Source organism: Endocarpon pusillum, assembly GCF_000464535.1.
Source record: "Endocarpon pusillum Z07020 unplaced genomic scaffold scaffold5524, whole genome shotgun sequence".
NCBI lineage: Eukaryota > Fungi > Ascomycota > Eurotiomycetes > Verrucariales > Verrucariaceae > Endocarpon > Endocarpon pusillum.
The window spans coordinates 97,447-119,518 of NW_006916522.1; the positions used below are offsets into that span (position 1 = coordinate 97,447).

Consider the following 22,072-nt stretch of genomic DNA (forward strand, 5'->3'; position numbering starts at 1 on the left):
CATAGCTCGAGCCCCTGAGAAGGCTTGGCACGTATTGCCCGAAATCTAAAGAAAGAGTAATAACAACGAACTTCCAACGAGGGGTATTGCTCTCTGGCCTTTCTGCTGCCGATCATGACAGTCTCTGCAAATCTCATACTCCTCTCCTTAACAGTGGTCGCACGATGTGCAGCAGATACACGATCCTCAGAGTCAACACGGCCACGGGGCGTGGGGCCTGAATGTTCGTCCATTTCCCTTACTCCTGATCATAGGTTGACCAACAAGATCTGACTCTTTATTACTAGTCGCAAAGTTTTACAAGTCTCCTACCGAATTCTCCTGCATTTCTAATCCGCTGCACAAAATACCCATCTCACAACTCAACGATGATTACTGTGACTGCCCTGATGGCAGCGATGAACCAGGCACCTCAGCATGTTCTCACATATCTCCTTTATCTCCTCGCATCCCCTCCGTGAATCCTCTGAGCGATAATATAACTCTTGCTTTACCTGGCTTTTATTGCAAAAACAAAGGCCACATTCCATCCTACCTGCCGTTCAATTCCGTTAATGATGGTAAATGCGACCACACACTTTGCTGCGATGGCTCAGACGAATGGCAGCATGTTGGCGGAACTACATGTCCAGACAAGTGCAAGGAGATAGGGAAGGAGTGGCGGAAGAAAGATGACGTAAGGAAAAAAGCTTTGGGTCTTGCCATGAAGAGAAAGAAAGAACTGGTTGCTGAGGCGGCCAATTTGAGGCATCTAGCGAGGAGTAGAGTTGACGAGTTGGAGAACAAGTTGAAGAGCGCAGAGGAAAAGATGAAGGAGACTGAAAAGGTATTGGAAGAGACGGAGAAGAGCGAGAAATCGAAGATGGTGAGAGGCGAAGCTGGAAAAGCTGGACGAGCAGGTATCTTGGCTGGGTTGGCAAAAGCTAGAATTGAGGAGTTGAGGTCGAATCTAGTAGAAGTGAGGAAACAGAGGGATGCATTAAGTGGTCAACTTAAAGAGCTGCAAACAACACTTTCAGCCCTCAAGGAAGAGTACAACCCCAATTTCAACGATGAGGGTGTGAAGCGAGCAGTCAGAGCATGGGAGGACTACGCCGCACGCGACAAGGAAGGCGTCTGGGAGGCAGCCAAGGATCGGGACCTCGACGAGATTTCGAAGCCTGATGACGAGAGCAACGGGATCAATTGGGTGGAATGGGAAAGTGGCGATGATTCTACCACTGGTGAAGCAGAAAGCATTCTCTACGGCTTATCTGCTTACGCCCCTCCTTCTCTACGAGTGTGGCTTGACTCGAAAATAACCTCCTTCCGCACCCTTCTCATCGAAAGCGGCATTCTCGCTGACAACCCTGGCTCCAGCAGCAGTGTCGAGTCTCCCGCCGTCACTACGGCCCGCAGCCGACGTGACTCGGCCAAGACGTTACTGACAACCACCCAGAGCGATCTGAATAATGCCAAATCAGATCTCGAAAGAGATTATGGAGCTGACGATGTCTTCCGTGCATTAAAGGATAAATGCATTACCAAAGACAGCGGCGAGTACACTTACGAACTTTGCTTCCTAGGCTCGACAAAGCAGAAACCGAAAAAGGGAGGAGGTGACACCACTATGGGCAATTTTGTGAGCATTGCCTCGGAATATGTGGATAGCGACGTCGACGCCGAGGGTAAAGGGCTGGGAGTCGGTGAGAGGGTGGTCTTGAAGTATGAAAATGGTCAGCATTGCTGGAACGGCCCGACGAGATCCACGGTTGTGTTGCTGGCATGTAGTGCCCAGGAAGAAATCTGGCGCATCAGCGAAAGCGAGAAGTGTGTTTATAGGATGGAGGTTGGCACAGCAGCAGTTTGTGAACCGGACGATGGAAAAGAGACAAAGAGGACGGTTGAAAAGGATGAATTATGAGCTACATCAAGGATAGGAAGCATCTCGTTGGAGGAAGTTCAACAATTGAGTAAGTCATCTCTCGAAGTTCAGAGGTCATGACGTTTCTCCTCATGGATGCGTGACACAATGTAAGAGGTACACGAAGGATGAAGTCTGCTGACTGCAGCTTGGTGAGACTGCTGGTCAGTGCTGGCTCATGCCGATGCCACATTTTGTCGACAGCAAATTTGGTGCTCGCTGTAGAGCATAACAGAGCGTAACGAAGTGGATACATGGCTTTCTATCCCGCATACTGGTTGCTGAGACCGGATTAATCAAGCAACTGCAATACAGCCTAGTCTCCTATGAGTATTGCAGTTCTATCGTGGATCCGCTGAGATTGATCCATTGTCTTGAGTAGGAAGCATCAGAAGGGTTAAGTAGGAGGAGCAGAAGCTACGTAGTACTAAGCTGGCTTATACCAAGCAAGCAGAAATCACGTGACAAATCTTGGATCTTAGACTCACTGTTGAGATGGGCATAAGGTAGGAAATCCAGGCCAATAGCTGTCAAGCGTCCAAGCAAATGCCTACCAATGACATCAACAGACTAAGTCCTATCACTCAGGTCTACCAGTACTCTCCTACTGACTATTCGTTACTTCAAGCCTTGGTTTGTGGTCATCGAAGATACTAGCACTGGACCAACCATAATTCATGACTTTAGTGTACACTCGACCAAGTCGGCATCCGAAATACCGCATTCGGTACTTTCATCGATCAGATACCTCTTTGCCAACGCCAATGGCAGTCTCTTCGTCGGCACGACGACCAGATAGATATATCTATCTACAATGTCGGCTGCTGCAGGACGCTTCCAATGTACTTTTAACCCTATATTGCTAGTCAACTGCCATTATTGGTGATGTGGCATTTTCATCGACCAAAGTGGCATGCGGATGTCTTCGGAGCCGCCCACGCGCCCACGCGCCCGCCACTTCGCATGGTCAGAAAACCAGGATAGGGGTAATTACATATTTGATTTATTATGTTGAATGCGCGGATCTTTGGCCTTGAAGGGCGAGGTCCAAAGAGACATAATGAAGTTGGATAACTAGAATTTGCAGTCCCACGGTGAAATAGCAGGTGCATACATGAACCGCAACTGGATCTCATACCTAACCCTCCTTTTTCTCAATAAAGTTATCAAGGGCTGAGCGGCGACAAGGAATATGGCTGGAATTATTGTCATCTTAGGAGGGGAAATTACGGGTGATCATGGCCAAGTTATTGAGTGGTACACGCAAGCGCCAAAGGACAGGACTTATCCATAAGGGATAGGGAAGGACCTGGGATATCTTGACAGCGCAGCTACAGCGCACATGACGCACTGGCAAATGGCGTTCATCAGCGCGGTGACAGCATCACTATAGTGGACGGAAAAGAGATCTCAATGTGCGAGGAAGAAGACGCCCAAATCCAGGTTAACAACAAGGTCGTACGGATACATCATGTACTATAGGTACCTGAGCTCGCAGGAAACTTGGTATCTATGGAACATCTCGCAGAGAGAGCTGTTACCTGCAACTCTACTGCAGCAGGGGCGCATCTCAGCCGGGGCGCCAAAAGGCTGGCGCATACTAGGCGGGTAGGGAGGAACTACGTCCTCAGCACTGCTCGGGAAGTATATGCGGCCAGGATCAGGTGACGATCCACCATCTCACCCATTAGCGCCGCCTGATACCCACATCCGGCCATGGCGGGGAGTGGCTGTACGTTATGCTGGCTTATTCCAACGAACAAAGCTGCCCTCGACATTGTGTATGATGAAGCGAATTCAGCGTCTCGCGATACTGTCCCTGTCTTACCAAGACCGAACCAACTCTCCGAAAGTCTCGCTGCTGATGAAAAGGAAAGGCTAGACTGTCTCCGTGTTGGTTTCGATCATAAGCCAATCCAGGACTGTCTGGTGGCCTTCGGACGGGACCCTTATAGGTCTGACATATTCTTGAGAGAAACCCACTATTCCCGCACCCAGGCCTATCTCTATATCCACCCGACTTCACTTGACTTGATATGCCGCGACTACTCCTCGTTTCAGACGACTTCCTTGCTCTTCGATGAAGATTGTGGGCCTGTGGGGGGATGGAGTGCTGTGGAACATTTCGTCCATGAACAAGCTCCTCTCCCATCCAGCAACCCAGTTCTGGATCTTTGTGGAGCACACTTCACCTTTCAATGGTTTCCGCCGTCCGAGGAAAGGGAACTTCGGGTGGCTAAAGAACATTTCTTGCAACGTGAGATCTCCAAGAACGATCGGAGAACTCTCACCCCCTGGGACTTGTTTAGCCACGGGAAACCTCTAAGCATTGATTATCCGGGGCAGTGTGGATATCGGGCAACTATCAATCCTTTAGCTCTTCTGTATCTCCCTTCCGATATCCGTTACATGATCTCTAGACTTGTGCTCCTTCAATCAGGTCCAATCACACCTCGTACGTGCCCGAGTACCAGGAAGGAAGACACAAAGAGATATCATTCTGTGCACGGCTGTACTGACCTGCTAAACTATTCCCATCAGCTTTTGAATCCGGTCTATTCGTCCCTCAGCCTCGCCACGGAAGCTGCGGACATCTTCTACCGCCAAAATGTCTTTGAGATCAGTATACACGACTTTCCAAGTTTCATGTGGACTTTGAGGCACATGCCTTCCCTTGGGGCATTCGACACTTTGTCCACCCTCTCACCTCTGCGCCTCTGGGTTAACTGCGATGCGTGGCCCACAATCGCTCCTCGCTATGAGCCTCGTTGGTTCGCCCCACAAATAGAAGCAGCCGGCGTCCATAGAACCCGCGGTTTTATCAAAAGAGGGTACGAGTGGAGCGACAGCGATAGGGAGCAATTGGTTTAGGCTTTGGCGGGAGTGACGGCTCAGCTTCCTGCTCTGAGGGGTATGGAGCTACACATCCGAAAGGAGCAGATGTGTTGGAGCTTGCAAGAGACCTGTCCTGATAGCGACGCCCCACTGTATATCTTTGAGGACATTACGTCCACTATCAAGGAGTGTGTCCGGGACTTGAGGAGATTTCTGCACAGTCAGAGGTGGAATTGGGCAGATAGTCGGCGGTCAAGGGCATGCGATAGTGAAGACGTGATGGAGGACATTACAGCATGGTGGCATGGTTCCGCAGACGCGGCGGAAGATGAAGAGCTCGCCTGTAAGGAGAACCTTGACTGGGTGGATGAAATTGCTTGGGATCGTCACTGGGTAGATGATGACTGGAAGAGAAAGGGGGCTATTGAAGCGGCGATTATGAGGCTGCGTGTGGCTGAATGGGTCAAGAAATTATAAGAATAGTAAATGAACCTGGGCTTCAGGTGTGCGGCGGAATTATATCATGGACGAGGATCTCAGCAGTACCCTCCACTACTGTCCTTGGCCCCTCAATACCGCGTCTATCTCCTGATAGCCGGCGAGCAATAGTCATCCAGCGGCGGTCCTTTTAAGCCGGTGGTCCTGACACAGATGATGAAAGTTGGCGGAGAAATTTGGCGGGAGAGAAGGCTAGTGGAGAGCAATATCAGCTCAATGCCTCAATTGGGTGTGTAGCTAAAGGAAATCTAAATACAAAGTTCGGATAAAATAACGCCGCGGGCGCCAAGGCCCCACACTGGTAATCGACATTTTTTCAACCATAACGTAGTAATATTCTAGTGGACATAAGATGGTTTCGGGCCCTCTAGAGGCCGCGGTCCCGTTGGTCCAACGTGATGTCAAGACTCAACAAAGAAGACGCGACGTATACGTAAGTAAGCGAGCAAGTATAATGGAATTACTTGGTGCTAGCCCCTAAACTGAATGAGCCTCGGGGAAGTCGTAGTCACATGAAAAGACGTGTCATGCTCTTGAGAAGGACGAGACACGACTCAAGCCAACAGCAATATTGCCAACTAACTCACCTTGCGGTAGGCTGTACTTCTTCACGCGCCTAGGGATTCCCTTATGGCATTCAAGATACGAGAATCGCGGTAATCGACCGGATGGTAAGCGGCAGGACGCCTGTATTCTTAAGTGGCAGTTCGATGGAGTAATTTTGGAAAACGTCGAGAAGTTTTCCTATTTGGGCAAGCGCCCCGTAGACTCCCAAGTACTAGTAGTAGCCTGATTGTTGATTCTTGGCTAGTTAAATGATGGTTGACGCCCTGCGGTCTGCGGGGTTGCACCTTGGAAACGCGGATGCAGCTCAGGGTGCAGCCACTGTAACCTTTGTGCAGAATCATCTGAGAGCGGTCAGGACAGCATTGCATTGTTCTTAGAGTTTGACCATTGAGTAACCAGAAGTAAGTTTCAGTCGAAACTCTACATTACAGCTATTGATTTTATGCAACCGAAAGGGTGGGAGTAGGAACATTCAATTGATGGTGGACAGCTTTGATCCGTCAAGGGTGTTTGAATCCGCGACCGCGGACGGAGATAAGTAAGCCGATGACTCTAACTCGTCTATCGCCAAGGAAACAGGTTGGAAAATGTGGCTGCACCCATCAAGATGTCATTACTACGTACCTGGAAGATAGTAATTAGCTGCCTTTCGGCTGAAGCACCGGCATATTAAAGATTTGCTTCGAACTATGATCGACAGAGTCGCCCGGCTATCTGTATAATGGCTGTTCCCAATCGCCAAGCCAACGCGAGATGAGTTGGGAAAGGCGCTGAACGTTGCTGGCGGATTCGCAATGGCAGCACAGCAAACAACTAAGTTACAATTATTCCAAGCCGCTGGACGCGTTGTCTAGGTTTGTGGATACGTAAGCCTAGTAGCTGTGAAATCGAGATGATAGAAGCCAACAAGTTGTTGGCATCTTGAAACTATTGGCATCCTCCTAAAGGTGTTTTATGCCGCTGCCTATTCCGGGCATTAGTGATCCGGTAATTGCAGCTCTTTGTTGCATTCCTCGCTTGATCGGTGATGCGTCTTCGCGGCGGAGCCGATGTTGCAATTTCAAGCTCACAGGGCGTGAGCACCTTTCTAATCAGCATGAGATTGCGGAGGAGGTGATGATGCTCGTGGTCAAAGGTGTCCCAATGAATCATTCGTCGACCGGCAAAATCAAGAGTCATCGGATCCAGCCAATAATGGCTGATGGTGATGACTGATGGTGGAGGGGAGAATGTGCCGCTTAGGGATTAGCTAGGTTTGGATTTCCAAGCAGGACAGCTTGAGTTCACAGTCACCAAAAAATGCATTTGTCAGATCACGTCCAATGCCAATGTACTAAGTAGGTGCAATAATTCCGATAATACCAGCGCATGATGTTTGACTGGAGTCATGGAAATTAAGGTGCATGACGATTGTGTTGGATTTCTTATGAGGAGGATAACGTTTGAGAATTAATTTCATTGTCTCCGTGTTCGGTCGCGGTCGGGCAGAAGCCGCAGGCTGCAGGCTGAAGGCCGGACAGCCTGGTTCGTTATGTTGAAGCTCGGAGATGGGTGGACTCGTGGAGGAATGAGAGCTGTGACTCGCTAACGTGACTAGTTGGCTGACGAAGAGGATTTCCAATCCACGCGCAAAACAAGGCCTGAAGAGGGTTAGGGTGATCGTAATGGAGTTAACACTGCGAGCTTCAAGGCTGTAACTTGTGCTTAAGCCCTGGCTCTGGCATGATGCGACGGTAGCACAGTTCGGCTGGGCGGTCTTAATTGCTCCGCTTCCTTGCAACTTTCCGGACACGGAAGTAAGGCATTTCCATCGTATCCTCACAGCTGATGAATACAAAGTCAGCTTGCTTTCCCTTGCCAGTTCAGGTTCTTCAATCCACCTATCCACCGATCCACCACACACATCAGACATCAACATCAGCAAACAAAGAAACGCTCTCCACCCTTTGCAATATTAACTCGAAACATTCACGAGACTTGCCCTTTCGAGACAACCGTCCCTAGCACCCAGGCCGACGCTAAGATTTCTGTTTGCCTAAATATTATTAGGCATTGACTCACGCAATTCCCCACCAACAACGATACAAATACACATCAAGATGCCTTCTTCTATTCACTTCACTACTCCCGCCGAATCGAAAACTCGATCCTCTTCTATCTACACTCGACCCCCAAAGAAACAGAAGATGAGCATCACTCAGACTTACTTCCTCGCCCACTCTGCTCGAGGCAAGCTCTCTAAGGAGGCTTCCCGGGCAGACCATGATCTTCGACTCTTGGTCGGTCATGCCAACCTTCTCGACTCCCTGATGCTCGACCTCGCTAGCGCTGAGCAAGAGCAAGAACAATGGTTCGCCAAGTCTCTATCACAATCAGAAGAGTCTGTTGAGGAGCCTAAAGCCGACTGGGAAGCGGAGGATGCCGATGAATCGGAGTCCGAGTCAGATTCAGAGTACGATGAGGACGCAGAGATGATCGAAGCAACCACACAAGCGCCAAATGTCACAGTTACCGAGGTGAACGAGGAGGACGCAGACTTTGAAGAGGACGATGAAGAAGATTATGGTGATCTCGCTCTTACACGAACTGCTTCCCGACATTCTCCCCCAGAGTTGAGCTCAGACTCCGAATCAGATTCCGAAGACGAGCCTATGCCACCATCACCTCCCTCCACCACATTCGATGCTTTTACAGAACATCAAAGACAAGCCATCGGCAACCCACAAAAGGACGCATCATTATCAGAGTCGCAACAAGAAGCCTTCATTGAAGAGGGATTCTTCTTGCCATCAAGGTCACAACAACTCCAAGAACCACAACCGTCCATGATTGCTGCCTGTTAAGCACATGTTGTTCGATTGTATCTGGTTTGGACCGGCATTTGGGCGTCTTTCATAAGCAAGCGATTCCAGCGAGTCAAAAGCGGGTTTCTTCATTTCAATACCAAACTATTTCTAATGCAAGCGTTGCAAGGAGGATCACAGAGCACTCCAGCAACCAGATGATGATCGGATGAAGCTCAATACAATGGCTAGGAAGTCGCGATTGAAATATGTCGGCCCTAGCTTCCTGTGTTTGACCCTTCTCTCAGACCATCAGTGGTTGATATACTCTACTCTACTCAGATAGCTAGATAGCTTTTCCTCGTTGGTATCCTCAGGATCCGAGGCTGAGATTTTGAAACAATGAAAATATTTTGTAAATTCTTACCAGACTGTCGCTGCTCAACATCAACAGATGCAATGTTTACACATTTGTGACTCATGCTTGGCAATAGTGACACTTCCATTGTATCTCCATGCGTACTTTCCCAATTGTATACTGTTCACCTTCAATCTCAGTTCACAAAACCACCATATCTCCAATACCTAGTCTGCGAGACCGGAAGCCAAAACATCAGACACCTCCCATTAGGCCAAGGACAGGTGCAGCCTGAAATCCTTCAGCCTGGCAACCCCCGTCAAACACGAGTTGTCCAAGATCTGATTCCAATTTGCTCAATGAACCCTGCTTAGCTTCCCCATTCCCCTTGAGCTGTCAACGCGTGAACTGTCCGAGGGCGGTCAGGGGAGCGGGCCAATTGATCAAGGCTAGCATCGAGGTCAAACTCGAAATGGTTAGAGAGTTGGCTCGGAGGATTGTTGGGCACCGCATCCGAAAGTTTCGAGCACCACGCAATTCGGAACGGAAAGCTACCATGGCCCCGTGTGTGTGGGGGGAGGTGTCGGCGTTTCGAGGTTCGAAACCCCGGGTGACCCTGCTATCCAATGACTCAAACCCGCGGCCATGGGTTTGCAGGGTTACAGCTGAGGCTGACCGCCCATACCTACTTATGCCCCACAAAGGGAAAATGGTCGAGTTTCACGTGTTGCATCGTTATGCATCACAAGCCCGATTGGTCCCGCTGACACTTTTGGACAGTCATCACTTCGGGTCTTCACGGACAATAAGAGGCTCCTTGCAAGTTGTACAAGTGTCATCTGCTCTGTTCTGTCTGATAGCTCCACTGGATCCCCCAGAACTTCGCCCCACCAAGGTCTGCTCACATGCATTTTACCCTGGTAGTGGATCACTTGGGCTTATCATTGGTTTGATCGTTTTGTGGGGGAGGAGCTTGCACAACAGCGGCAGTGATCCTGCTCGTGGAGGGGCTCGGATCGATGAAATGCCGCTTACTACGTACAAGAAGCAAAAGGTGAATCCTGGTCGGATAACCAACGCCGAAAGCACGGAGACAAGGCACTCATAATCCAGCCTACTAATAGTACTTTTGGCTGCTGACTTCTTTCGGCACTTAAGAGGCTTACCCTTATCTTGCTTCAGACATGGTCATCGATCAAGAATACCTGTGCCAGTGTCTCGGTCTGCCTGTCATTGGCTCCTTCCCGAACAGAACAACCCTCACCCATCACAAATGTACCTTTTCCACGAAGGCTAAAAACAATGAATCGGCCCAAGGTGGGCACCAGTAGACTGCACCACTTCAGAAATGGACCTTATCATGACCACAACAAGAAACCTTTACGTATACCAGAACAGCGACAAAAGCAATACCTATGACAGCATGGAACCAGGGTAACAATTCCGCATAGACCAATAGCTGCCCGCAAGTGAATCTGTCATTTCTCAACTACCTCGCTGATCGCCTCGAAATACTCTTTTAGCATACCCACATCCAATCTTTTGGTCACAGTTCCCACAATTGCATCTTCAAGCTTCATCGTACCATTTCCTTTCACCTCAGGTCCATCTTCCATAGGCTTCATCTGGTACCCATTAATCCGAAGGAAAACCCTGGCGGTGAGTAGCGAGGTGCGTTTGTTCCCGTCTTGGAAAGGGTGATTCAGCATGAGCTTCTGGGCAAGGTTTGCAGCGAGGTAGAAGACGTTATGTTGGTTGGCAGAACCAAAATAGAGGGTATTGACTGGAGCATGGGTGGCCGAGTCGAGGAGCGCAGGTTGAACTGCCGGTTGAGATGGATTTATGTAACGACTATGGAGGCGAAGGACTTGGGCCGTTGTCAGGAATCTAAAAGAAGCGGAAGGGCTTGAGATTGTTCTGGTAGCCATTGTCGAGGAATTTTCGCCTTGCCGATATCAGGTCTTTTTGGGTTGGGTGAAGTGGTCTTGGCTTGGATCAGCAGCTGATACACTCTTCAAGTTTTCTGCTTTGCCCACCATATTCAATGCCACTGGTCCTGTTTTCCTGAATGCTCAGTCGGATGAAGCCAGATCTATCGTGACTGCATCAACTGAAGCGATGCACCTGCCAGATTACAGGTCTCTTTTCGCGCTGGAGCCATGAAGCGACTCAACAAGTGCAAGTTCTTCCCCCAATTTCACATGTCCTTCAACTTATCCAAGGTTAATCCGAGTCTTTTGGCAGTCTCTGCCGCCATCTCAGGGAATTCCTCTATGTGAGATCAGAGAAACTTCAAATGGATCGACAGAGAACCAGGTACCGTCAGCAGTGCCATTCAATGTAATCTCATGCATGTTACCATCTACCCATAATGTTGCTGGACTTTTGTCGTCACTAGATTGGCGTGGAAGATCTTGCGGAAGCTCGAGGCGTGGTACGTTGGGACTCGATTCTAAAGGACGGACAGAGATTAGCAGCGAGATAGTTTAGATAGGCACGGGCCTTCAGCACCATGGGCGAAATGTCGCGTCTTGTGATAGAACCATAAAGGGCACTTGGTCTCTGAATCACGAACAGCGAAGCTGGAGCCGGAGTGCAAATGTGTTGCAGTCATGGTCTGAAAGGTGCGACCGATTTCGGGTGGAATAATCACATAGGCTTCATGAGGATCGCCTATAGTAATAGGATACTGATTGGTAACGACTTGTCCATTCATGTCTACGCTTATCAAGGTTGCTTTGTCGTCGTGGAAACTGCGTCGGCAAGGCTTGAGAGGTCTCCATAAGAGCCTCGCTCGGTGAGAGAAACGTAGCATTGCATAGGAGGCGGCTACGAAGACTTGCTCGAGGAGAATTGGTGATATAATTCTCTTAGTTACTTATGGAGAAGATAAGTTCTTAGCAGAGCTAGATACAGAAACACAATTGCCATTTTAAGCAAGTTTTTGCATTACTAGTGCATCTGGAGTTTAGACGGGTCTCGGCAAACTCCACAACGCGTGCTTCGAAACGCGGGTCCGCACCTCAGGTATCAACTTTAATCTCACACCCCTCGAGTCTCTTGCGGTCCTCCTTGTGGGACACAGTATGGACGATTCATCGTCCTACAACGACAGCAATCGTGCCTTCGTCCAAGCCTTCCTCGCCCGCGGCACCCTGACCTACGAGACCAGCAAACCACTTCTAGCATCTATCTTCACCGTGCACGAGGGCCGAGAGATCCTTCCCAACGACATCACAGAAGCAGATCTCCGTTCCTATGTCTCCGCTGCGAATCTTGCTCTCTCACCCCTCGATCTCGAGATCAGATCTACTTTCCATCAGAGTAGCAGGGAGCGTGTATATGCTCTTGTGAATACAAGTAGTGATGCGCTGACGCAGATGGCGACAACCTATTCGGTAGAAGAGATGGGCTTCGTGAAGAGGGTTCTGGATTGGATGTTTGATGGGCCCGCGAATACGAGGAGGTCAGAGGCCATGTGTATTTCTGGGACGGAGGCGGTAAATTTGGCGAAGGTGGCCGGTGGGGTGAGGAGGGAGACGCAGAATGGGAACACCCAAGGTGGTGGTGGGAGTCAAGGGTTAAGTATGCGGGATGCGGAGGGAATGATGGGAAGATTGGTTGAAGAGGGTTGGTTCGAGAAAAGTGGGAAGGGATTCTACAGTTTGACTCCAAGAGCTTTGATGGAGTTGAGAGGCTGGCTGGTGGAATCTTACAACGATCTTGAGGACGAAAGCGACGACCGAGGAGACAGGATTAAATTTTGTCAGGCTTGTAAGGAGATTGTTACAGTGGTGAGTTGAAACACAGAGCGTGATTGACAAGTGGTTTGCACGGAGCAAGAGAAATAACATTGCACTTCTCAGGGTCAACGATGCCCAAAGCGGGAATGTCCTTGTCGACTACACGATATCTGTACCGCAAACTTCTTCCGGATGCAGCGAAATCGGAATTGTCCTATCTGCAAGGTCGAATGGGATGGCAAGCATTTCGTTGGTGAAAAAGCGATCACGACCTCCGAGAGATATCTTCAAGGGAGGAGAAGGAGCGGTGGTAGCAGAAGAGCAAGGCAAGAAGTTGACGAGGCAGACGAGAACGAAGAGGCCTGAACGCTCCTAGCGCACGGAAGAATGAAGTCAAGACCACTATCTCCAGCAATGAAACACTGAAGGATGTCATCTAGCCAGGGACTGATAACCATTGCGAACAGGGAGAGTCGCCATGCTTAGCCTGCAATCAGGGCGAGACAGAATCTTTCGTGACGACAGTCTCGAAAAGCTACAAAGCAAAGGGCGTAAGCACTGATAGCATCCTTGACGACACGAGGATCTTGCATGGGCTCCAACTGCAAGGACGTTACACCAGCGAAAGCATTTTCTTGGTGGGAGGAGATCATGATAAGCCCTTACAGTGTCCAGTATGAAGCTTCTTCACGAGACCGTGAAGCTCCGAGTCCGTTGAAGATCCATCTTCAGGTACGCCAGAGGTACAGCCTGGTGGGGTACAGCCTGGTCGGTACAGCCTGGTCGGGTACAGCCTGGTCGGGTACAGCCTGGTGGGACGGATGGTACTGAGGCAATGGTGACGATGAGGCAAGGGTATGTGCAAGGGGTAAGTTAAAGAGCTCATGACTAAGTACCCCGCATTCTCATTGAAGATCTCCGCATTTCTCGCTTACCAACGCTTAATCCAAGCCCATGTGGCTGCCGGCCTTTTTACCATGTCCGGTTAGGATGGCTTCGCTAAGGAACACAACCCGGGGGCAACAGTCCCAGGTACCGCTGCCGGATGACAAGAATACTGGGACAGCCTGTCCCATGCAGGGCGGTGAGATACATCTTAACATTACTGTTTCCAAGCCTCATCCCCCCGGCAGTGGCAACAGTGACGTTGCGCAAGATATCCAGATGCTACCCTGGAAATCCAACCGGAAAAGCTCTTTTGCTGCAAGCTAAAAGCAATGATGGTGGTCACAATGACATCCAAAGTCTCTCCCGTATAAGGTTCTTTCATCCACCCTTGCGCCTCTGATGCTTTGTTCTTCGACTTCCATTAGCACCTCCAACTTTCGCTCCTATCGTACATTCACTGTGTTTTTCATGCAAGGATCGAAGAAAAAGCTGCGCTAGACAAGATGCGTGTCTCACAAACCTCTGGATCGTGTTTCATCCTGTCACTTTCCTATCTCACTTTTGTTTTTGCCCAAGATGTCAGATCCGTTTATCCTACCCGCTTCGCCAACGTGTCCTGGAATAACGCAGACTGGCAGCTCGAGACCACCAATTTGGATCAAGGTCACTACCAGGATCGCATCGCTTTAGCAAATGGGTACATTGGCTCCACCGTAGCTGCGTTAGGCCCTTTCTTCGAGGTTGACATACCAGTGGATGGGGACAACATTGGAGGCTGGCCACTCTTTTCGCGAAGACAGACATTTGCCACCATCGGAGGATTTTGGAACTCGCAAGAGCGAACCAACGGCACCAACTTTGAATGGCTGTATCAATATGGCGGAGAGAGCGTCATCAGTGGCATACCACATTGGGCAGGAATCGTTCTTGATCTTGGTGATGATACCTACCTTGATGCATCTACCAGCATCAGTACTATTTCAGGCTTCTCATCCATGATGGACTACAAACAAGGCATTATGAATTGGGCATTCACTTGGAACCATAGTGAAGATGTTTCATTCGACATCTCCTTTCAAATGATCATTCACAAACTCTATGTCAATCAAGCAATGGTACAAATGCAAGTCACATCATCAACCAACTCAAACGCCACTGTCGTGAATGTTTTGAATGGAGACTGCGCAGTAAGAACCGAATTCGCCGAGAAAGGCAAGACCGAGAACATGGTATACTCGGCAGTACACCCAAGCGGCCTCAATAATGTTACAGGTTATGTTTACGCTGGCATGACACTTGGAGGGGCAGAATCCTCTGTTTCTGCTTGGGACGTCATGAGCAGACCATATATTGGCAATAACGAATCGTCCATTGCTCAGGCGTTTGACGTGGCCTTGGTTGCCGGCCAAACAGCGACATTCACCAAATTCGTCGGTATCGCCTCGACAGATGCTTTTGAGGATGCAAACTCCACAGCTGTGGAAGCCGCAATGTCTGCAATGGAGGCTGGATTTGATGCTGTGTTGCAGAGTCATGTCGACGAATGGGCAGCCATTTTCCGTGAAGATTCTGTGGACAGCTACAACCTTGACGATGGCTCTCTGCCAGACGACGAGTACATTATCGAGTCAGCAATCGTAGCGGTCGTCAACCCCTTTTACATACTTCAGAATACGGTAGGGGTCAATGCCTTGGCAGCTATCAACAACAACACGTTGGTAAACCAGCACAGTATTGCCGTTGGTGGTCTTGCCTCAGATGCATATGCTGGATGGATCTTTTGGGATGCAGAAATATGGATGCAACCAGGTCTTGTCGCTGCATTTCCGCAAGCAGCTAAAGGTATCGCGGAATATCGAGTCTATACATATTCACAAGCGCTGGATAATCCATCGACGGCGTATCAATCATCCAAGAACGACACAACATTCTCTGACAACGCTGCAGCATATCCATGGATTAGCGGCAGATATGGCAATTGCACAGCAGCTGGACCATGTTTCGACTACGAATACCATCTCAATGGTGATATTGCATTGGAGTTCGAGAATTACTGGGTTGTTACTGGGGATACAGAATTTTTTCAGCAAGAACTATTTCCAATCTATGACTCAATGGCTACCTTCTTGTCGGAAGTTCTGGAGGAGAATGCAGATGGTCGGTACGAGTTGAAGAATATGACCGATCCAGATGAATTCGCAAACGGTGTCGATAACGGTGGGTTCACCATGCCACTTATAGCAGACACTCTAACGACGGCAAACATGTTCCGCTCCAAATTCGGGATCGAACCGAACGTCACCTGGAACGAGCAAGCTGAGAACGTCCTCATCGACCGTAACGAGAATGCAGGAATTATCCTTGAATACACCGGCATGAATGGCTCTATCAACGTCAAACAAGCCGATGTCGTCCTAGTAACCTATCCACTAAGCTACAAAGGAATGAACTACACTCAGGAGAACAGTCTGGACGACCTCGACTACTACGCTGCGAAACAATCCCAAGACGGCCCCGGCATGACTTATGCCATTTTCGCCATTGTCGCTAGTGAAGTTTCCCCGTCCGGCTGCTCCGCCTACACCTACCAACAATACTCTGAGAGACCCTACGTTCGAGCCCCCTGGTTCCAGTTCTCCGAACAACTCCTTGACAACTTCGAAATCAACGGCGGTTTCCACCCCGCTTTCCCTTTCCTGACCGGCCATGGCGGTGCCAATCAAGTTGTCCTCTTCGGCTATCTCGGGCTCCGCCTCATCCCAGATGGCTACCTGCACATTGATCCTACCTTACCCCCACAAATCCCCCAGATCCGCTATCGCACCTTCTACTGGCAAGGTTGGCCGATTGAAGCACACAGCAATCACACAGGCACAACCCTGACCCGCCTATCAACCCCGCTAGAAACCGCAAACGCCACCTTCGCTGATTCACCCATTCCCGTCATCATCGGCTCAGACAACAACGCTACCTCGCCCATGCTCTCCCTACCCCCGAACGGTTCGATATCAATCCCCAACCGACAGCCAGCAGATATCAAAACCATTCCTGGAAACCTTGCCCAATGTCAACCCGTATGGTCTACTGACCCCGTCGTCCCAGGCCAAATCGCCATCAGCGCTGTTGACGGCGCAGCGAGCACGACCTGGCAGCCCGCTAGTGCTGACGTTGAGGCTTCCGTGTACTGTCGAATTACCCGTCGGAGGGGAGGGCAGCCGAGTGACATCTTTCTACTTCGACTGGGCGCAGTACCCGCCTGTCTCATACCGCATTGAGTTCCACAACGGGAGTGGAAGTGACACTAATCCACAGTTTTATGACCCTACCACCGCAATCGTCGTCGCGTCGCAAGATCCAGTCGAGGTCGCCATCCCATTTGATGTCGAGAGCGTGGCGGATGTGGTGCCGTACAGCTCCAATACCACGCTCGTGACGTTGAATGAGGCGGTGCTTATTGGTGGGACTGATGGGGCGAGGTATGCGACTCTGTATATAAGGGGTAATCAGGGGATTTTGGGTGAGGACAAATTCGACAGTAGTGAGCCTGGCGGGGAGGTGGCGGAATGGGGGATCATTGTTGACGATGGGAGCAATAATGGGCAGGATTTGAGCGGACCGGTTTTTAATAAGGGAGGTCGGGGGAGGAGCAATGTGATGGTGAGGAGGGATACGGGGCAGGTCTTGGATGAGAGGTCCGCGAAAGCCGTGATGGTAGGCGATGAGGCGAGAGATGCTGTATTGGCGAAATACGGGCAGTATATGAGGAGATCTGCTAACAGGGAGAGGAGGTCGAGATGATGGAGGGCTGTGTGACTGGACTTGTGAGTACATTCCATCATGTAATGCCATGCGATGAGGGTAGATGATATCAAAATCCAAAAAAAAGCCAATCAAATTACACACTTCGGAGGAAATCAGAATCATCTCACCCCAGCTCCTCGAAAGGGTCTCTGCATCTGTCTTCTCAGCATGCTAAGTTAGTTAGTAATGCTTTCTCCTTCCCTTCTGTATGTGAAGAATGAGCCCTTCAGCTTTGAAGGTATCTCTCTTCATCAAGAAGAACAAAGTTGAGAACCGGGGGGGAAGGAAGGAGATGGTGTCATTGGAAGAGGAAAGAGGAGAAAAAATCCCCAACAGCAGCGTCTCAACGGCTGAGACGTGTGCAATGAGACTGCGATTCCAATCTCGAGCAAACGCCGAATGAGAGGACGTGCCGCGTAAGGGAGGCGTGTCAATCCTTCTTCATTTTACATAGTCCAGTTACGTACACACCACCCCAAGGCTCTCTCCTACCTGATCACCTCCAGATGGTGATCGTCAGCACGGTATGAGATACGTGATGATGGCCGATTGAGCACAAGCGAGTGTCTTCACTCGTCCATCTCCAAGGCGGCGAACCCGTTCCCGATGGTGACGCTTCGTTTCCCGGCGGCGGCAGCCCTCCCATGCTTGCTCCGGCCATTTGTCTTTTGTCTCTTCGTGCGATCTGACGAGGTCTGCGACGGGTCACTTAAAACTCTGCATGGGGACTGCGCGTGGTTGGCTGTGCCATTCCCTTGCGGCTGCATCCTTGCGTCCATCATGTCTTGGTCGCTGGTGTGTTGCTCTCGCCTGCCCCTCTGGCTTCGGCGGGGCCATGGCCACCTGCTCGGGGTCCATGAGCTGCTCGATTGGCGGCAGACTTGCCAAGACATCGATCAGCGCTCTCACCCGCTCCGTCACTCCATTTTTATCCCTGCTTTCGTCTTCGTTGGTTCTCGAACTGTCATACCTGATAGCAAAACTCGCAATCTGCTTCAGAATTCTGAGGTTGTAGAGTACCGCCTCCACGCTTGCTTGGTTGTGCACATCGTCCCATGAGGAAGGGAGATAGGGCATATGCTGAGGTGTGAGATAACTCTCTGCCCAGTTGTTGTTGGGTGGTGGTTTGGCGCTGAGAAGGCGTTGCTCGGATACGAGGTGGAGGGCAAAGGATTTCCAGAAACGAGACGGCGAAGCTATAAGCGTGGTTTCAATGGTGGTTTCGGATTGGGAGGCGAAATGTTGTTCATGCGAGCGGATGGATTGGAGTAGTTTTTCGACCTGAGGCTCTATTTCGTTGGAAGCAGCGTTTAAGTCTGGATCGAGGGGTAGACCTACGATTCTGGAGCCTCGCCGTTGATACTCTTTGATTCTTCTTGCACGTCGTCGCTTTGCAGCTGCAATGTAAGGAGGAAGGATAGGCGTATGATATAGAAGGATTGTGTATGCCAGATGCCGTACAGAACTTCCATAACTCCAGGCGGAGTCTCGGGATGTGTCTTCAATAAGGAGAGGGAGGTACATGTGGACGTCATATTCTCCGTCTTCGTCTCCGGTCGTTTCCTCATTATTAGGTCCCTTGTCTTCTGTGCCCGAGACACTGGAGCACGGCCTCGGATGCTGCAGTTGTGTGACTAGCTCGGCTATCCTTGGATCAAGGCCTTGTAATTGGGTCGGTGGGATTTTGTGACTGTACCTTGCAAGATCATATGCTTCTTCCTCCTGCTGACAATCAACGTCATCCGTGGAATACTGCTGTATGAATCGTCTCCACTTTTCTTCCATGCCTGCTCCTAATCGCGAATTCAAAGGTTTACGACACCGTGATTTGAGCTCGGACGTGCTGATGGTCGGGTCGAGGAGTCGACGAAAGCAGAAGCGCTGTAGAGTACAGGATATGCCAAGGGCTGAGGTGAGAGAAGGGCCATGGTATCTAGTGCCGAGCAATACCTGCTTAGCATTTTCTTCTTCAGACAGCGTGGAAAGCCGTATCGAGTCTAAGAGGATTACGGAGCCCTCCCTGCCCAAGTCGTAGGCTAGCAGGTCAGAGTCCGATGTCAAGATCGCTGCCCCCTTCTTTCTGGCATAAGCAGCACAATAGGCGTCTGCCTCGGCTGGTACGAGTTGTATGAGGGCTGAGCGCGACGGTAAGGGTTGTGGGTTAGATGAGAAACTTGTTGCTGGTTGTAAGTCCAGCTGAGATCGAAGATGATCAATCACAGCTGCAACCATAAACGGCGGTGTTGGCATCGCTTTGAAACTCGGCGGTAAAGGACTTGCATAGTGGAAGAGGGCTTCCGGATTCAACTGCTGCTGGACCCCATCTGAACTCCTCTTCACAGTCTGGGTGTCATTTTTGGAGATGCTTGAGAAAATGGAAGAAGTGGTTTCAATTGGACGGTGTACAAAACGACTCTGGGAACCTAAATGGGATTGAAGTTGCCTGAACTCTTGTAACTTCTTTCTGCCATCTTCCAGCCTTGCTAGCCTAACGTCACTCTTGGAGGCTGGAAGAGCACCATCGAAGTAGATCTTTTGGACCTCGATGCCATGTTGATCAGTGAGATGGTTTATGAAAGCTAGGACTGACTGGATTATTTCTGAATAGCTAGGCTGGAATAGGAGTGGATGTCTAGTAGACAGTTCAATATGTCGAGGTGTGTTGTCTGGTTTTGCATTTTCTTTTTCTTGTTGACCGGCTTTGAGTGAAAGGAGACGATGATAAACATGATAGACTAGAGAAGGGCCGTCTATGACTACCAACCTCACTCTAGGGTGTATTGAAGTGGTGTCGTTGCTGGTTAGCTGGGTTTCTGGATTGTTGTTGCCTATGATGGCTCTTTCGGCAAAGGGCTGTAGGGTTTGGATCAATCTGGGAATTCCCATTGTGGTATTTGAACGCTTAGGATCAGAGGCACCCAAGAAAGTAGCAACGCCATGCAGGATAACAATAGAGATAGGTAGATTCTTGATTGCAAGGAAGCATGGCGCGAATGATACCCAGAGAGCTCAATTCCTATGCTCTTAGGGAGGCAACACGCTGGAGAAATTGACCTTTTCATTTGCGTGGGACCTGTAGATACTTACAGATTCGCATTGAGATTGCCGACTATGTTATCAGGTCAAGGTTACCTGAGAGTACTCCGGAGCAGGTCACTTGATACTGTTTGAAAGGCATGAATGATGTTGGCAACGGACAGTCGTTTCTCCAGCTGGGATGGGGGTTTTCTGTGCTTAGGCAGGATCTATCCACGGAAACAGGTGCCATGTATCGATTGTTCATTCGTCTTCCATGTTACAGACAAGGCAAACAGAATCATCGAATGAGTTCCAAATCGTGCACGCGATGTGGACACCAGCATCAAGACCAGCTCCACGGTGACTGATGGGTAGAATGCCAAGTGTGTCCCTATAGTTCTTCACGGGACTCATGACTCTTGCTGTCGTCTTATGTCAAACCACCTAAAGCATTCTGTCTTATTCTCGCTCAAACCGTACAGCCCAGTCCGAACGCCATTCACCATGTACCCCTGTGGTGACAAGCACAAGACGATTCAATTCCTCAATGCCCTCAGCCGATCGCCTAATCCTTCTTCGAGTGCTGCTTGCTCTTTTTGCTTTCCTTCTTTGTTGCTAAGTTCTTCATTCGGTACCTGACCCTGCTCCAAGCCTTGACTTAACTCTACACCAGCTTCGTCCGCGACACGACTCATCAGAGCATCTACCTCGCCATGGCCTTCCACACCCACCTGTTGGCTTTCTACGCCACCCGCCACACCCTCGTAATAGCCACCTACGACATCCAGATCCTCAAATTGTGACTCAAACTTCTCCATCACCGCACCTATCTTTTCCAAGTCCATGCTCTTCAGCGCCACATCCATCCCCTTGACTGTCTGCGCCATTGACTGTGTGACGGTTCGCATAGTGATGGCTGTCTGGACCCGTGCTGCAACGGCATCGATTCGTGCGGCGAGTGTGAGAAGGTCAACCCTCTGTTTCGAGTTGCGAATTGACGATGTGGCATAGAGGCGGGCAATTTGTGGTTGGGGAGGAGTCTGGGTAAGAGCCTTCTTCAGTTTAGCTTGTTCGGCTCGAGCGTCTTTATCGGCTTTTGCGGCTTGTCTATTGAGCTGTTTCGACGTGAACTGTTGAGATAGAGGGTATTAGTGGGTCTGTAGAAATAGGAGCGCAATAAGATTTGATTGTAGATCGTGCTTCCAAAACACTGGAGTGTGTCAATTCAACCTTTGCCTGCTTACCTTTAGATTGAAGAGAGCCTTGTCAAGCCCTGACATGCTGTCTGTCAATCTCGATGGAGTGCCAATGACTAGGCCAAACTGAGGGTGCGATGGAGCGGATACTGAGGACAGGGATGGCAACTACGGAACGGAGGCCACGATAACAGTGAGACGACAGAGGGCGGCAGAATAGATCATCTGCTGTGATTGAGTTTATGTGCTGCTTTGATGGTGCTGAAATGCTGTAGCCTGAGTGGAGGAATAACAGTGAATATGACGGTGGCCGACCGAGGGCAACTGCACAGCTGCTACAAGCCTACAACTGTGCACCAGCGGTTGCTCCCGGCGCAACTTCTCCCATGGTTCCAAAGATTGTTTCATTCCGAGCCTTCCACAGCACTCCAGCTCCATAACACGTGCAATACATCAAGGCTTAGTATTCGTCATGTTGATCT

General features: G+C 49.9%; 9 protein-coding genes across 9 annotated transcripts; 6 read left to right on the plus strand and 3 right to left on the minus strand.

Annotated features, from left to right (window-relative positions):
* Window positions 1-164: 164 nt before the first annotated feature.
* EPUS_03638 (uncharacterized protein) lies at window positions 165-1,903 on the plus strand (the record flags this gene model as incomplete). The annotated part of the gene is made up of 2 exons (XM_007806485.1): window positions 165-210; window positions 288-1,903. 2 exons carry the CDS (start codon window positions 165-167, stop codon window positions 1,901-1,903), a joined length of 1,662 nt encoding a protein of 553 aa, XP_007804676.1.
* Window positions 1,904-3,619: 1,716 nt separating this feature from the next.
* EPUS_03639 (uncharacterized protein) lies at window positions 3,620-4,774 on the plus strand (the record flags this gene model as incomplete). The annotated part of the gene is made up of 1 exon (XM_007806486.1): window positions 3,620-4,774. One exon carries the CDS (start codon window positions 3,620-3,622, stop codon window positions 4,772-4,774), a length of 1,155 nt encoding a protein of 384 aa, XP_007804677.1.
* Window positions 4,775-4,816: 42 nt separating this feature from the next.
* On the plus strand, window positions 4,817-5,215 carry EPUS_03640 (uncharacterized protein; the record flags this gene model as incomplete). The annotated part of the gene is made up of 1 exon (XM_007806487.1): window positions 4,817-5,215. The coding sequence occupies one exon, from the start codon at window positions 4,817-4,819 to the stop codon at window positions 5,213-5,215; it is 399 nt and encodes a 132-aa protein (XP_007804678.1).
* Window positions 5,216-7,902: 2,687 nt separating this feature from the next.
* On the plus strand, window positions 7,903-8,646 carry EPUS_03641 (uncharacterized protein; the record flags this gene model as incomplete). The annotated part of the gene is made up of 1 exon (XM_007806488.1): window positions 7,903-8,646. One exon carries the CDS (start codon window positions 7,903-7,905, stop codon window positions 8,644-8,646), a length of 744 nt encoding a protein of 247 aa, XP_007804679.1.
* Window positions 8,647-10,422: 1,776 nt separating this feature from the next.
* EPUS_03642 (uncharacterized protein) lies at window positions 10,423-10,872 on the minus strand (the record flags this gene model as incomplete). Its single annotated transcript, XM_007806489.1, has 1 exon — window positions 10,423-10,872. One exon carries the CDS (start codon window positions 10,870-10,872, stop codon window positions 10,423-10,425), a length of 450 nt encoding a protein of 149 aa, XP_007804680.1.
* A 1,158-nt stretch (window positions 10,873-12,030) lies between these two features.
* On the plus strand, window positions 12,031-13,053 carry EPUS_03643 (uncharacterized protein; the record flags this gene model as incomplete). The annotated part of the gene is made up of 2 exons (XM_007806490.1): window positions 12,031-12,738; window positions 12,811-13,053. 2 exons carry the CDS (start codon window positions 12,031-12,033, stop codon window positions 13,051-13,053), a joined length of 951 nt encoding a protein of 316 aa, XP_007804681.1.
* Window positions 13,054-14,078: 1,025 nt separating this feature from the next.
* EPUS_03644 (uncharacterized protein) lies at window positions 14,079-17,373 on the plus strand (the record flags this gene model as incomplete). The annotated part of the gene is made up of 2 exons (XM_007806491.1): window positions 14,079-16,649; window positions 16,678-17,373. The coding sequence occupies 2 exons, from the start codon at window positions 14,079-14,081 to the stop codon at window positions 17,371-17,373; spliced, it is 3,267 nt and encodes a 1,088-aa protein (XP_007804682.1).
* A 708-nt stretch (window positions 17,374-18,081) lies between these two features.
* EPUS_03645 (uncharacterized protein) lies at window positions 18,082-20,262 on the minus strand (the record flags this gene model as incomplete). Its single annotated transcript, XM_007806492.1, has 1 exon — window positions 18,082-20,262. The coding sequence occupies one exon, from the start codon at window positions 20,260-20,262 to the stop codon at window positions 18,082-18,084; it is 2,181 nt and encodes a 726-aa protein (XP_007804683.1).
* A 668-nt stretch (window positions 20,263-20,930) lies between these two features.
* Window positions 20,931-21,674, minus strand: EPUS_03646 (uncharacterized protein; the record flags this gene model as incomplete). The annotated part of the gene is made up of 2 exons (XM_007806493.1): window positions 20,931-21,524; window positions 21,639-21,674. 2 exons carry the CDS (start codon window positions 21,672-21,674, stop codon window positions 20,931-20,933), a joined length of 630 nt encoding a protein of 209 aa, XP_007804684.1.
* Window positions 21,675-22,072: the final 398 nt, after the last annotated feature.